Raw genomic sequence first — 14,939 nt, forward strand, 5'->3', positions numbered from 1 at the left:
CTTTTTCCAAGGTAAAATGTTCGGGTCTACCAAGCTGACCCACTAAGTTTTATACATGGAGCAAAGCATTCCAAACGCCAGAAGAGGTCAGGTTGTATTCATTCATAATAATAGCATATTGAACATATGCCAGAAAGGAAAATAATAAAGAGTACAGGGATGCAAAAGAAGCATCACATTTTTTCATCCACTGATTGAATTATTAAAAAAAAATCTCAGGATACTTCTCATTATACTGATATTTTACAAAATCATTCAAGCACTCACCTGTTTCTATTATAAACAACTTGTAAGTATTTTTACTCATGCTCAAAAAATAAAGAATATGGTAAGGAGTCTAAAACTTTGCTCAAAAATCCAAAACAAATGTCTAATGAACTCCAACTCAGAGAGGCAGTATGACATAGTGATTAAGAAAAACACTGGAGCCAAACGCCTGAATTGTAACCCTTAGTACTCAACTTACTGGCTGTGTGATCTTGGGGAAGTGGATTAACTTCTCTGTGCTCTTTCTCCGTCTGTGAAATAGAAATAATGTGAGAATTTTAATTTACCTTTAATCAACATAAACCCTTCAACAAAGGCTTGGTCCTAGGTCTCTGATATTACAAATGTGTAATAGTTATTTTTACCTGTGTTCCTATTATTGTGTTAAAAATGGAAGCAAAACAGAATTGTTTCTACTTGAAGCTTTCTTATAGCACACTTAAAAATTGTATGAAGACTTGGCATATTTTTACAAGCAACTAAGGAACAATAAATTATCATCTAACTGACTTTTAAAGGCTCAGTTTTTGGTGCATAAAATTAGAGATTAGGGCAGAGTATGATAAAGGCTCATATATCCCTGAAACTTGAAGAAGCGATACAGATGTTGGAGATGGAAGAGTACAGGAGTACCGAGTCTTCATAGCAGAGTGGAACCAAGTTAGGCGTGTATATTTCAGTAGGAGAGATGTGGTAAGCAGAGGAGGATGCAGATGCCAGAAAAAGTCCCGGGGAGGGGTGATCTGGGCGAACCCAGGACCCCACAGAGACAGAAAGATGGCATGTCAAGAGGTGACAGCTCCACGGCTAAAGAGCAATACCGTCAACAGCAACTGCACTCCACTTCCTTGCCATGTTCATGTTGAGGAATCCAGAAACAAGAGGGGAAACACCAGAGGGCCTCAACTTGCTATCTTATATATTGAACAAGGCTATTTGCCAATGTTTAAGAAACAATTATCACATCCTTTCATAATTTTATGAATAGCAGTTGAAAATGTAAAATATTTTCTAAGAACTATTATTTTTTACAGAAAAGCAAAATTCCTAGTGGATTTACTGGTACCGTAACACTTATGTGATGAAAGACTAGCTTTTTGAGTAATTCTTACAAATGAAAACATAAATGCGGTTTTTGGTCTCTGGAATATGAAAACACATGGAATGAAGTGCGCTTCATGGTTCAACCAAAAATAATGCCCTTTGCTTTTTGACTAAGGATCTTTCTTGCTCCTACCTTCGACAGTCCATTTTATTGGTAGGTGTTAGTCTTTCTTTTCCGTGAGAAAGGCATAAGTCGGGGGAGCTTTTTTCCAAATATTCCCCAGAAAGCCACCTTTCCAAACACAGAACCTTCCTAGTGCACAGGAGGAGTCCAGCAACTTAGCACAAAGTGTGCGATGGAAACCACCTCCCCCCTTTGCAATGGGAGCCTAAATGGAGCTGGGAGGGGCGGGCAACAGGAGGTCAGGGAGCGCTGAAGGAAAACTACTCTGTGGGGCTCCCTGTCTGCGCTAGAGGTGCCACTCCCGTTCTTCAGGCACCCTTGGGATATCCCTGACCTCCCTTTCCCCCTAAGTGCCCTCCCCCACTTTCTTGGCCTCAAACTCTGAGTCCATTCAAACCTTGATTTTTCCTCTTGTGCGTTGCCAAGCGTGTAATTGGGGAAACTCCTCCCCGCCGGGACCGCCTCGCAGGCGCTGCCGAGGACCGCCGCGGCGCTGCCCCCACCTCCGAGCGCCGGGCAGCCGCACAGCGCGGGCAGAGCCCACCGGCGCTCGGCTGCTGCGCTAGGCTTCCCGCGGGCTGGGCGGCGCCGGGGGAACCGCGGGTCTGCAGCGCCAGGAGGTCCCTGGCGCCCACCCGCTCCCGCCGTCCCGCTGCGCGGACCCTGCGCCAGCGCGCAGGTGGGGGCGGCGCGCCGCGGTGGCCCGGCGTCCCGCGTGCGCCCCGCGGAGCCGCGCGCAGACCCGCTGGCCGTCGGGGGCGCGGCCAGCCGCGGGAGCAGACACCTGTCCCGCCGCGGCCGCCCAGAGCCGGAGTTGCGCCGCGACCGGCGACCGGCAGCGTCGGAGGCAGCGAGGGTGAGGAGAGCTGGGGAGGCAGCGGGGGTGAGGAGAGCCGGCGGAGACGAGGCCCGCGCTCCGGAGGAAGCCGAGCCCGGCTGAGGCCTCGGACTCCCAGCCCCGAGCTGCGCGGCACCATGGCCCCGAAGCTGCTGCTCCTCCTCTGCTTGTTCTCAGGCTTGCACGCAAGGTAAGTGGCGCGGGGGCCCCGCATCGCCCCGAGGCCTGGAGCCAGCGAGAGGGCGGCGGGGGGCGCTGTGCGCCGGCCGGAGTTCCTGGCGCGCCCCGCCGTCGGCTGGGCTGCGGTACAGCCGGCCGGGAGGGTATGGGAAGTCCGCCCGCGCCTCACCTGTCCTGTCTCCCCCTGACCACAGCCATCTGCCTCTTCCGGCTGGGTGGCAGCAGGCTCCTCTGCAACCAGGAATATGGGGACTCTGAGATTAAGGGGTTCGTCTCCTGACGTTTTTAGGATCTGGTGGTTTTTAGGGGTTTTGAAAACCATGACCACAGGACAGGAGCTGTTTCTACCTCCTTACCTGCGCGTTATTCCCACTCCAACTGTTCCAGGGGCTCTCGCACATACATTGACCGACATTCTCTACCGTTTCCAGCACTCCGAAATTTCCCACGACCCGGGAGTCGTGATTTCCTAGCAGCCCAGTTTAGATCAGACTGGGAAGAGCTAATGGGCCAGGGGCAGGTGTGTGTGTGTGGAGGGGGGTGCGGGGGGGTGGTTGGGACCAGATGGGCAGCAGAGAGCCCTGCTTCTTTGAAAGGACTCCCCTTGTAGGTTCTGCACACACACACACACACACACACCCCCCTTTTAGATCAGCCACTTTTCACACACAGGAACATACACTCTTCTGTCCCCATAAAACAAGCATGTTGAAATTGACAAGAAGCCTTCTGCCGAGTAATGTAAGAAATTATCTCCCCAGGAATACCCTTAACCTTCCTCCCAGAACAGCAACTAGGCAATGAGAGCTTAGAAATGCTCCAGAAGGGATGAAAAGGGCTCATGAGGATATAAGAGCAGTGGGGCCAGAAGAGTTAAACACTGTTGCTGTAAACACAACTGGAGATTCTGGGTTTGGTTTCTTTAATTCTGTCTCCCTGTCTGGATCTCTGATTAGAGCTTGCAGACTGCTCTGTGCTTTGAAAATCAGAGCAGCTTCCTGCCTCTTCCTCTATCCCCACGCTAGGAATCTCAGTGCACCCCTGTTCCCCAAAGACTCTTGTTTTGACGCTTCTCCATTTCCTGGGTCTGGGAGCTAGAGAATTGGAGAGCATCCTTGTGGGCTACAAGCCCTGCAGCTGTCAGGAGCAATGCCAGGAGGTTTTGCATTTTCATTTATATTTGGGAAGTACCAAGGAACTAGGAAGACAGGTGAATAAATCCTACAAAACGTGAAGAGGGCCCCAATTCTCACTCCCACCTTAGAGGTGCTTACAATGAGGAAGAAAGCCTTGGTCCTCCCCTTCAAACTGCCCATCTTTGCTGAGTTGAGAATGTGAAAGGCAGACTCCACTGGTGACTCACAGGCAACTCTCTCAACCAAGCACATCACTCCTTGGGTCTTTCAGCTGAAGTTTCTTTCTAAAGAGACAGCTGGTAAAAGAAATGGAAATGTGCTTTCTGAGATTGCTTCTATCTGGATATATGTATCTCTGTTTTGAGGTGGAAGACAGGCAGGCAGTACCAGGCATAATGTAGAGGCCCGAAGTCACATCTACCTGACTTTTCTAGTGCCACCAGTTCAAAGAAGTGACATGAAATTCAGGGTTAAGTAATCAACTGTTTAGATCTCTAGATACTCAACATTCTAGAAGAAAACTGCCTATTGTCCTTATGACTTTGTGTCCCTGATAGGAAGATATGTTAGTATCTACCTCAAGGAGTCAGGATTTTAGAGATTCCCAAATAGATTTAAAGTCCTGTGGGATTCCTCACCCTTTCCTTCCACCGAGGCAGATGTTATGATTTCAGTATGTTCTGTGTCTGGGTTGGCTCCTTGGCCTTAATAGTAGAGATTGCATTATCAGTTGGAAAAAATCCAAATTTATGCTAACTTTATTGTAACATGTCTGTCCTTTGAAAGTGTCTTTGTTCTTTGAATGGGTTTTACAGACATATAAAACAATCTGATGTCCAGTGTCATCTTTCAAAATTTATCAATTCTGAGAGGGTTCTCATTTGCATTCTGGAATGCCTTCCTGGTGTGGAGGTTCCCTGGAAAAGGTTCTGACAGTTGTGCCTTGTGGCTGGTGATGGCTGCCCCCAGGTTGGGGATGAGGTTCCCTATTTTGACGCACGGATGAGCTCATTATACATAAAACACACTCTGTCACACCTAGACCTTGGTGATGTCTTCAAGATACTTAACTGCTTTCTGAGGTTTAGGAGCTCCTTTTAATGTTTAAAAATACGTCAGACTCTGTCTCTGTCCTTTTGGTTGAAGCGAAGGTGTGAGACATGAAAATAACGTCTGAGGGTAGAGCAGTTGTTTGACAATGACAATACATCACCAATTTATTTTTAAGAAAGAGCTAATTGCAGTGATGGTGTTTATGATCCAACAATCCAAGGAACAGAGTGCTCATAAAGATTATATATAACTCACTTAGAATTTAGAAAAAAAAGGAAAATTTCTGTTTTATCCGTGTTCTAGTGGGTCCCCTGAGGTGACATTTGGTTTCATCAAAGCAGGGATTTTCCTGTGGGGCTGGTTGGGCTGGCACCAGCAATGTGAGGCTTCTGTTTCGTTCAGCATGGGAGGAGCATGGTGCTGGCAGCCGAGAGGCCAAGAGCATCCTGGCCCTGTGCTTCCTGCTGCCCACCCAGCCTGGCTGCAGAGCTGGGGTCCCCGTACACCTGAAGGGATGGGAGAGAGTGCTCCTGCTTTCCTATTCTTGTTCTCCCTCACTCCCACCTGCCCAAGGAAGACGCTTACGCAATTTTAGGAAAACCCTCTCATCACCACTAGAGGGAGAATTAGGCTCATTGTAATACCTGTTATTGAAGTAGCTCAATGTAATGTTTAGAAACTAAGCCTTGTATATAAAGAATGATGCAGGGCTAGTCAGTGTGCTCAATTTGTGTACCTGTGATCGTGGGACAATAGAAAATAACAGAGTGTGGAGCCCATGGTTTGGTTCTGTAGTGGTGGGGGAGGAGCAGAGGAAAGGGAGCAAGAGGAGGAAGGAGGGAGGTAGGAGAAAGAGACATAGCCCAGGGAGAGAGGAAGGCAGTGGCTGAGCTGCCAGGTGTCCTGAGAATGTTGTGCCTGGCTCTGCCGAGGTGAGCTACCTCTCTTTCCACACTGCCCCAGATACTTTTGCTCTGGAATGATTTGCCTGGTCCTGTGGGCAGTGCTTGGCTCTGAGCTACCCAAATGCTTCACCCTACTCTGTGGGTGTTCCCCCTCCCCTGCAAGATAATAAAATTAGCATTCCTGATAATACTCCTGATGACCTGAAATGTTTTAGAGTAACATTTAAAATTCTGTAGTATCATTTGTAAAAGTTCAGCTTTGCAAATAATGAAATGCAGCATGCCCCTTATTGAACATGTATCCCAAATTTTATAAGTTCTTATTGATGGTGAATATTGGATGTCGATAAAAATCCACAGCAATTCATAGTTTCTATGGCTGATTTATTTAAACAATAGGTAGTCAAGAATAGAATTATAGCCTAGGAAAAATTTAAGTGGGAAGTCATTCTTCCAGACCTATGCCACATACTTAATATCCAGATCTCTTATATGTGTATATAAGTTCATCCAGGTTTCAGCTATCTGACCACACCTCTAGTCTTTTATGGCTAGTTAATATAAACTCATGCATGTAAGACTCATGTGTATAATACATGACATATATACATATAAGTATATATGATTATGAAGACTTTAATGAAGTAGAAGAAATGAACTTTAAAAAGTTTACCTTTTTATTAATTTCACATTTATTATAGATAATTTAGACAATTCTAAAAATTAGCTTCAAGTACAGTGCCCTAACACAGCACTGACATTTTGACTCCTGTCTGAGAAGCTCAACAGAAATGAGCTCATACCCAGTCAGGACAAATATACCTCAGTGCAGCTTTCTTTGCTGTTTTTTGTTCTCTTCTGTGAATACAAAAGTTGTTAAGGCACACACACTGACAGACTACAAAGGAAGAGTTTATTTGTTTTACGAGCTTTCTTGCCAGGGTCAATGGTTGTCCATCCAGCAATGCTGCCCCAAGGCAGAAAGAAACCCTCTACTTTCCAACCCTGAGATGGTCTCACTCACTGAGAAAACTAGCTTGTCAAATATATGTCAATTATAAATGAGAAGAAAGTTTTAAAAATCCTAAAAATCTCCAGAACCTGAAAGAAAGCAAACCAGCTTATTATCCTGAGGTCAAGCTCAAGAGATGCCCAAGCATTCACGGGACACATTTAGTAAGAAGCCGACATATTGAAGATGTATTAGAAAGATCTTAATTTCTAATGTGTGCATTAGCATGCTCTTCAAGAGATGAGTCAGTTTGTGTTGCAAGAGGCATGTAAAATTGGCAGCAGGCCTTCACCAGTTGCCGGCCAACATCCCTGCTCCTTGCCCCCCATGCGAGTGTGGGCAGAGTGATCAACTCATAGTGTCCACATGTCTAGCTAGGCCCCCAGACTCCCACCTCCAAGAGAAGCATGGAAGTCAGACTCAAATATTTTGAGTGAATCCACTCTGGAGAAGCTATTCTCACCTTCAGCTAAAATGAGGTCTTGGTGGTGGGGTTGGAAACAACAGTACACTCTACGATAAACTTCTGGGAGGTTTGTGCCTTGACCTCGAAAGTTCTCAAGTTGGATCCAAGGATGTACTGCTCATTGCCTGTAGGTTGATTTTCTGGCACTGATTCACCTATTCCAGTGTCTGTAGTTTAACTTGTACATGGAATGGTCTTCTGATGTTTAATGAAAACATTATGCCATGTTCATAGCAGTAGCATTTTTCCTATTGAGTATTCCTCATTTGTTTTTCATTTATTTTTATATTTTAGAGGCAACATATATGATTGGGCTGAGGGTACTGGGTACTTTCTACCCATTTCAGTGCCACTTGGATAGGACAAACTTAAGGCACATCCTGGAGCCACTGCTGCAACTTACACGTCACATTTTGTGCCATAACTACAGGTCCAGAAAGGTGGAAGAGGATGAATCTGAAGATTCATTGTCAAACCAAAAGTGGGTCTTGGCTCCAAAATCCCAGGACACCGACGTGACTCTTATTCTCAACAAGTTGCTAAGAGAATATGATAAAAAGCTGAGGCCGGATATTGGAAGTGAGTGTTATTTGCTATTCAAATAGAAAATATACTGTGATGATATATTTCTAAAATTTTTAGTTTTGAATAATTATAAATCCACAGAGTGTTACAAAGATAGTACAGAAAGGTCTTCTGTACTCTTCACACATTGATAACTATAGGACAATATCAAAATCAGGAAATTGACATTGGTACAATGTGTTTGCATGGTTCTGTGTTGTTTTATCATGTGTTCACTTGTGTAATGACCACTATGCTCAAGATATAAAGCTATTTCATCACCACAAAGATCCCCTCTTGCTGTCTCTTTATAGTCACGCCCACTTCCATCTCCCCAAATTCCTAACTTTAGCCACTGATTTCCTTTTCATTTATGTATTGTTATCATTCTGAGACTGTTATGTACATGCAATTATTGATCTTTTGAGACTGGCTTTTCTTTATTCACAAAATGATTTTGAGATCCATTCCGGTTATGTATATCAGTAGTTTGTTCTTTCTTATTCCTGAGTAGACTTTCAAGGTATGGATGTATCACAGTTTGTTTATCCATTCACCTCTTGAGGAACATTTTTATTCTTTCTAGTTTTTGTCTATTACAAGTAAGATGACTGTGCACATTTGTATACAGGTTTTTATGTGGGCATAAAATTTTATTCTGTGGGGTAAATGCTCAGGAGTATGATTGCTAGGTCATATGATGGGTATATTTTTAGTTGTTCAGGGCCCTTTTAAACTTTTTTCCAAAGTGGCTATCCCATTTTTTATTTCTACCAGTACAATTTGAGAGATCCAGTTTCTCTGTGTCCTTACCAGCAATTGGTATTGTCACTGTTTTTTATTTTAGCTACCCTAGTAGATATATATTTAATAGGTTGATATTTCATTGTTGCCTTAATTTCTATTTTCCTAATTGTTAATGAAAATTGAACTCTTTTAATGCACTTATTCGCCATAAATATGTCCTCTGTGTTGAAATGTCTCTTTATGTTATTTGCCCTTTTAAAAACTGAAATTTTTGGCTTTTTTTTTTTAGTGTTGAGTATTGGGAGTTCCCTATATATTCTAGATATGATTCCTTTGTCAAATCTGTAGCATGTATTTTATCCTCTTAACAGGATCTTTCACAGAGTAAAAGTTCTTAATATTGGTGAAATCCAATTTATTGATTTTTCTTTTATGGACCATGTTTTTGAAGTAATATCTAGGAATTCTTCATGAAACCCTAGTTCCTGAAGATTTTCTCCTGAAAGTTTTAAAATTTTATGCTGTAAATTTTAATTCATTACCTGTTTTAAGTTAATTTTTATATAAAATCAAAATGTGATGTTTAGATCTTATTTCTTCCCCCACCCTCCAAGGATACACAATTACTGCAGCAGCATTTGTTGAAAAGACTATCTTTCCTCGATTCAGTTGCTTTTATGCAGTTGTCAAAAATCAGTTGGCTTAACTAATGTAGGCTATTTCTGGTTCTCTATTTTGTTCTGTTTATCTATGTGTCTGTCACTCTGTCAATACCCACAGTTTTGATTACTGTAGCTATATTAGTCCTGAAATTGGGTAGAGTAATTCAACCTCTTTATTCCTCTTTTTCAATGTTATCTTAACTTCTTATAGTTCATTTGCTTTTCCCTATACATTTTAGAATAATCTTGTCTATATCTATAAAAAATCTTGCTGAGATTTTGCTGGGAATTGTATTAAGCCTTTACATTAATTTGGAAAAAATTGACATCTTTACTATGTTGGTTCTTCCAATCTGTGAACATAATATGTCTCTCCATTATTGAGATCTTCTTTGATTTCTTTCCTTTTTGAGACAGGGTCTTACTCTGTTTCACAGGCTGGAGTGTAGTGACACAATCATAGCTCACTGTAACCTTGGACTCTTAGGCTCAAGTGATCCTGTTTCCACCTTCTGAGTAGCTGGGAGGTACTACAGGTGCACTCCACCACACTCAGCTAATGTTTTTTATTTATTGCAGAGACCAGGTCTCACTGTGTAGCCTAGGCTGATCTTTAACTCCTGGCTTCAAGTGATCCTCTCACCTTGAATTCCTAAAGTGCTGGGATTACAGACATAAACCACCATGGCCTCCTTTAATTTCTTACATCAGTGGCTTATAGTTATAAATATACAAGTCCTGAATATATTTTACTAGATTTATTTTGAGCAGTAAGTAAATATTTTTAGCAATTGTAAATGGTACTTCGTTTTCAGATTTCATATTTTTCTGTGTTCATAGTTTGTATACAGAGATACAGTTAAATTTTGTAAGTTGATGAATTGGCTTCTGATTTGTTGAACTCTCTTATTAGTTTTAGGTTTTTTTGTGTTTTTTTTTTTTCTAATAGATTCCTTGGAATTTTCTGTGTATACCAACTATCACGTCATCTGCAAATAGGGAGAGTTTTGTTTCTTGTTTTCCAATCTGTATGTCTTTCATTTCCTTTCCTGCCTACTGCACTGGCTAGAACTTTCAGCACTATGCTGAATAGCAGTAGTGTGAGTGTGAGTCTTTTTCCAGATATCAGGGGAAAAGTACTCAGTCTTTCACTATTCAGTATCATGTTAGCTGATGGTATTGTATATATGTTCTTTATCTAGTTAAGAAACTCCCTGCTACTCTTAATTTTCTGAGACACTTTGTTTGTTTGTTTGTTTGTTTTGTTTTGTTTTTGTTTTTTTTATTTTAGCGAATTCTGGGAATGGGCATGAATTTTGCCAAATACTTTAACTGCATCGATTGATAATGATCGTGTGATTTTTTCCTTTGGCCCATTAATATGGTAGATTACATTCATTGATTTTCAAATATTGAATCAGCATTGCATCCCTGCAATAAATCCCACTTAGTCATAGTATTTAATAATACTCATTTTAAAAAACTCTTTTTTATATTGCTGAATTGTATTAGCTAATGTTTTGTTAGGGATTTTTGCATGTCTATTCTTGAGGGACTTTTTTTCTGCCTTAGGTAATATTAGCTTCAAAAATAGGTTGGAAAGTACCCATATTTTCTGTTTTCTGGAATCAATTGTGTAAGAGTTTAATTCTTCTTTAAGTGCTTGATAGAATTCTCTGGTGGTACCCTCTGTGTCAGGAGAGTTCTTTCCTGGGATTTTTAAATTATAAAATCATCTCCTCTATAGGTATAAGTTTATTCAAAGTATCAATTTTACATTAGGTAAGTTGTGGTAGTTTTTTTCAAGAAATTTGTCCATTTCCTTTAAGTTGTCAAACTTAAGTTTGCAGAATTTTTCCTGCTATTCCCTTATGATCTTTGTAATGTCTACAGGGCCTGTTTCATTTCTGATACTGGTAGCTTGGGGCATCTTCCTTTTTCTTTATCAGTCTTGCTAGAGATTTGTTACACTGACCTTTTAAAAGAACCAACTTTTTGTGTCTTTATTTTTATCTCTTGTTTTTCTGTTTCCAATTTGATCAAAAGTTGTTTTCATCTTTATTTTTTCCTTTCTTCTACTTGCTTTGAGTTCTTTTGATCTTTTTCTTGAAGTGGAACTTAGATTCTTGGGTTGAGGCTATTCTTTTATTACTTAAGCATTCAGTGCTCCAAATTGTCCTCTCTCTACTGCTTTAACTTTATCCCACGAATCTTGATATGTTGCATTTTCTTTTTGATTCAATTCAAAGTATATTTTTTATTTTCATTGAGATTTTTTAAACCCATGGATTATTTAGAAGTGTGTCTTTAGTTTCCAGGTGTTTGGAAATGTTCTTGTTATCTGTTATTGATTTCTGGTTTGATCTCATTGTGATCAGAGAACATACTTTATATGAATTTAATTCTTTTAAATTTGTTAATGTTTGATTTATGGCCCAGGATATGGTCTGTCTTGGTAAATGTTCCATGGGCACTGGAAAATAATGTGTATTCTGCTGTTGGTGGGTGGGGTGGGTCCTATTGTTAGTGTTGTTGAGTTCTATAGTCTTGCTTATTTGTTGTCTAGCTTTCTATCAGTTGTTTGGATAGATTAATAATTGGCAGGTTAAAAAAACACATTCTGATCCAAAACAAGGGTGGTGTGTTTGGCCCGGAGAGAAGTGGTGCATACAATGCTGCACGTGGCCCTGCTGTCTTTGTGGTGATGATGGACAGGGGTACTACAGCAGGCACTGTGGCCTTGCCTTGCTCCTTCTTCTCCATGAGGCTCTATTGCATTTAGAGCGCAGCCACTTGCCAGCCCTCACCACTGCCGGAGCCACACTGTCCCTCCATCTTTCCAAGCCCAGGACTCCAGTTTATCTAGATCCTAGGCAGGACCTAGAACTACACTAGTTCCAACAGTCATAGAATTTCAAAATCCTTGTGGTGCAGTGTGGGCAGAGCTTGAAGATGCATGTTCAGCACAATGCTGAAGTCATATCCTCTTTCTGCACCTCAGTTACCTCTTCTATTCGGGGAAGAAGAGGGACCAAATTACTCTTAAACTTCCTTCCAGCTTTGAAATGCTTATTCGATGAGTGATAAATCTAAATTACTATTGCAAGAGGTTCAGAAATTCAGTTGTCACCACAGTTTTTCCACCATAATTATATAAAAAACTCTATCTAGGGTGAAAAGTGTGCAGAAATTCTGCACTTCTGCATTTATGTGGAAGGAGATGATTTACAAAATGTCACTAATTTCCTCATTGATAGTCAGACACTGCTCGACCTTAGAGCAAAGATACACAAGACTTGAACCTTGCCCTGTTGGACAAGCTTAGCTCAGCTGGTACTTTGCTGTTCTTGTGCTAGACCACAGTGAAGCACCTTCCTTCTCTGATACCATTTGGCACCACATTCATCCTCTGAGGTAGAAGATTGGACATGGGCAGAAAGTGGGTGAGGTTGGCTGCCAACATAGATCTCTCTGACTCTGTAGCAAGATCATTTAGCTGTCGCACCATTTATTGAGAACTCAATGCAAGCCTGTTAAAAAACAAGCCTCTCACCCACCACACACAGTGCTACACTTGGAAGGGGATATACTTACGTCCTCTCATGTGCAACAGGCAAGCAGAATTCACAATTCTAAGATTTTATTTTTCCGTTGTGTACATAAAGAATTGTGAATTTCCCAAATACAATAGCATACATATACACTAGAACAAGTGTGTCTTTTAAAGACAGTAACTCTTCTAGAGCAGCGGTCCCCAACCTTTTTGGTACCAGGGACCAGTTTCATGGAAGACAGTTTTTCCATGGACTGGGGAGGGGGTGGGGAATGGTTTTGGGATGATTCAAGCGCATGACATTTATTGAGCAGTCAAACCTCTCTGCTAATGATAATCTATATTTGCAGCTGCTATCATCACTGCCTCAGCTCCACCTCGGATCATCAGGCATTAGATGCTCATGAAGAGCAAGCAACCTAGATCCCTTGCAGGTGCACTTTACAGTAGGGTTCGGGCTCCTATGAGAATCTAATGCTGCCACTGATCTGACAGGAGGCGGAGCTTATGCCACATGCATGTGATGGGGAGCAGCTGTAAATACAGATTAAGTTTCACTTGCTCACCCACAGCCCACCTCCTGCTGTGCATCTGGTTCCTAACAGGCCATGGACCAGTACTGGTCCTCAGCCTGCAGGTTGAGGACTGTAGTTCTAAAGCATCCTGTCATTTGGTCCTCATAAGTCAGTATCACACATGAGAAGATCTCTGTGCTCTTTGAGTGAAAGAGATTTTTCAAAAAACAACTAAATATAAAACCATAACGCAGGATGCTCCTTTTTGGCTTCACGAGTTTAAAGCTCCACCAGGAACATCGTCATGGTCCTTGGAGCAGGAAAGGGGCCTGACAAAAGTCCTGACGATCACTGAGACATCTTAGGATTTGTCTTCCTATCTGATTTAAGTGCTAAATAATGTCTCATTGGCAGAATCCAGCAACCTGCAGACATTCAATCAGAGAAGAGGGAACTGCCCAAGGGCAGTTCTCTTGCTGAATCAGACACCATTTTCTTTCAAGGCTCAGAAGAGCTCTGCTGTAAAGGAGAATTTTCTGTAAGCATCTGAATTCCTTTTCTTTTCTCATGACTTTTTTCAAATCTAGCCTTTTTCATTTGCTGTAACTATTATATCATGCCTCCTCATCAAGGTACAGTGACCTTATATTTACATAATGTACCGTTCATGGGTTTACCATTGGTTTATTGGAACTGCCAGCTTATTGCTCACCCCCTGACCCTTGGTCAGTCAGCCAGTGTGTGCTGAACATCCGTTCTGCACCAAGCCCTGTCCTGGGCCCTTCTTCTGCTGGTGAGGGAAAGAGAAGGGGGTCTCCAAATAGCACCTAGGAGCAGTTATGGGTAATCTCACCTTCAGCTTAAATTAAGCCTGTTTAATTTGAAGCTCTTGAAAATTCCACTTTACTTCTAGAATAAAGCACAAGCCCCTTAAAATGGCTTAAAGAGGCAGGCCATTATATACCCCATGCCTGCTTCTCTACTTTCATTTTCTGACTGTGAATAGCCTGTTCTATACTTCAGGGATGCCAGCTCCTGTTTTCCTCACTGGCCCCTTGATTTTGCTGTTGTCTTAGCCCCTTTCTCTCACTTCTGTTCTGAGCTCACCTGCACCCTTGAGGTCCTCCCTACAAGAAGCCTTCTGTTATGACCTGTCCTGTCTCACCTCCCCACTGGGGTGGATGAGTTACTTCTAGCATCAGTTTTTTCATCTTTAAAATGGGGCAATAAATAATTTCTGAAGGACTATCTTGAGGATGACATGATGTGGTGTGACCACAAAGCAGGTTCTACAGCACTATTGTGTACTTTCCACAATGTGCAGCTGAGCGTTGGTCTTTTCTTTTTTCTGGGGCACAGTTCCCAATTCCTAACTATAGAGGCTTCCGTGTATGTTGGCATCTCCCAACATATGTAGCCCAACTGCAGCACAAAGATCCAACATCAGGACATAACTCGTCTCATCACAGTTATTTTTAACAACAAATAGATGGAATTGAACAGACTCATTTGTGTTGTGTGGAAGTAACATATCTGCATGGAATCCTCTAATTAGTTTTCATAATACAAATTGTGATTATTATGTTTTAAAAATACTGACTGCTCTCCCAGCTATTATTTCTCCTCAATTAATCTCTAAATTACGGATGTATCTGTTTTAGTTCCCCTTCTTTAACTATCCATCATTTTAAGTAATGCTTCAGCCGTGTCCTTAACTCTAATAGTTCAGGGTTATGCAGGGTGTCATTTATCTCCGGAACAGATCTTGTCATGTGAGCTGGGAAAGGCTGGAGGAGGATAAACCTTTTAACAA

At 42.0% G+C, this 14,939-nt stretch overlaps 1 protein-coding gene across 1 annotated transcript in view; it reads left to right on the forward strand.

Annotated features, from left to right (window-relative positions):
• Positions 1 to 2,269: 2,269 nt before the first annotated feature.
• The window catches only part of GABRG3 (gamma-aminobutyric acid type A receptor subunit gamma3), a 435,843-nt gene continuing 423,173 nt past the window's right edge, over positions 2,270 to 14,939 (forward strand). The window contains exons 1-2 of the mRNA XM_012759954.3: positions 2,270 to 2,523; positions 7,516 to 7,664. Of these exons, the coding sequence (XP_012615408.1) occupies positions 2,471 to 2,523; positions 7,516 to 7,664 (202 nt within the window). The 5' untranslated portion in view covers positions 2,270 to 2,470. The remainder of the gene's footprint in view (positions 2,524 to 7,515; positions 7,665 to 14,939) is intronic.

This window comes from Microcebus murinus, chromosome 7 (genome assembly GCF_040939455.1).
Source record: "Microcebus murinus isolate Inina chromosome 7, M.murinus_Inina_mat1.0, whole genome shotgun sequence".
NCBI classification, from domain to species: domain Eukaryota; kingdom Metazoa; phylum Chordata; class Mammalia; order Primates; family Cheirogaleidae; genus Microcebus; species Microcebus murinus.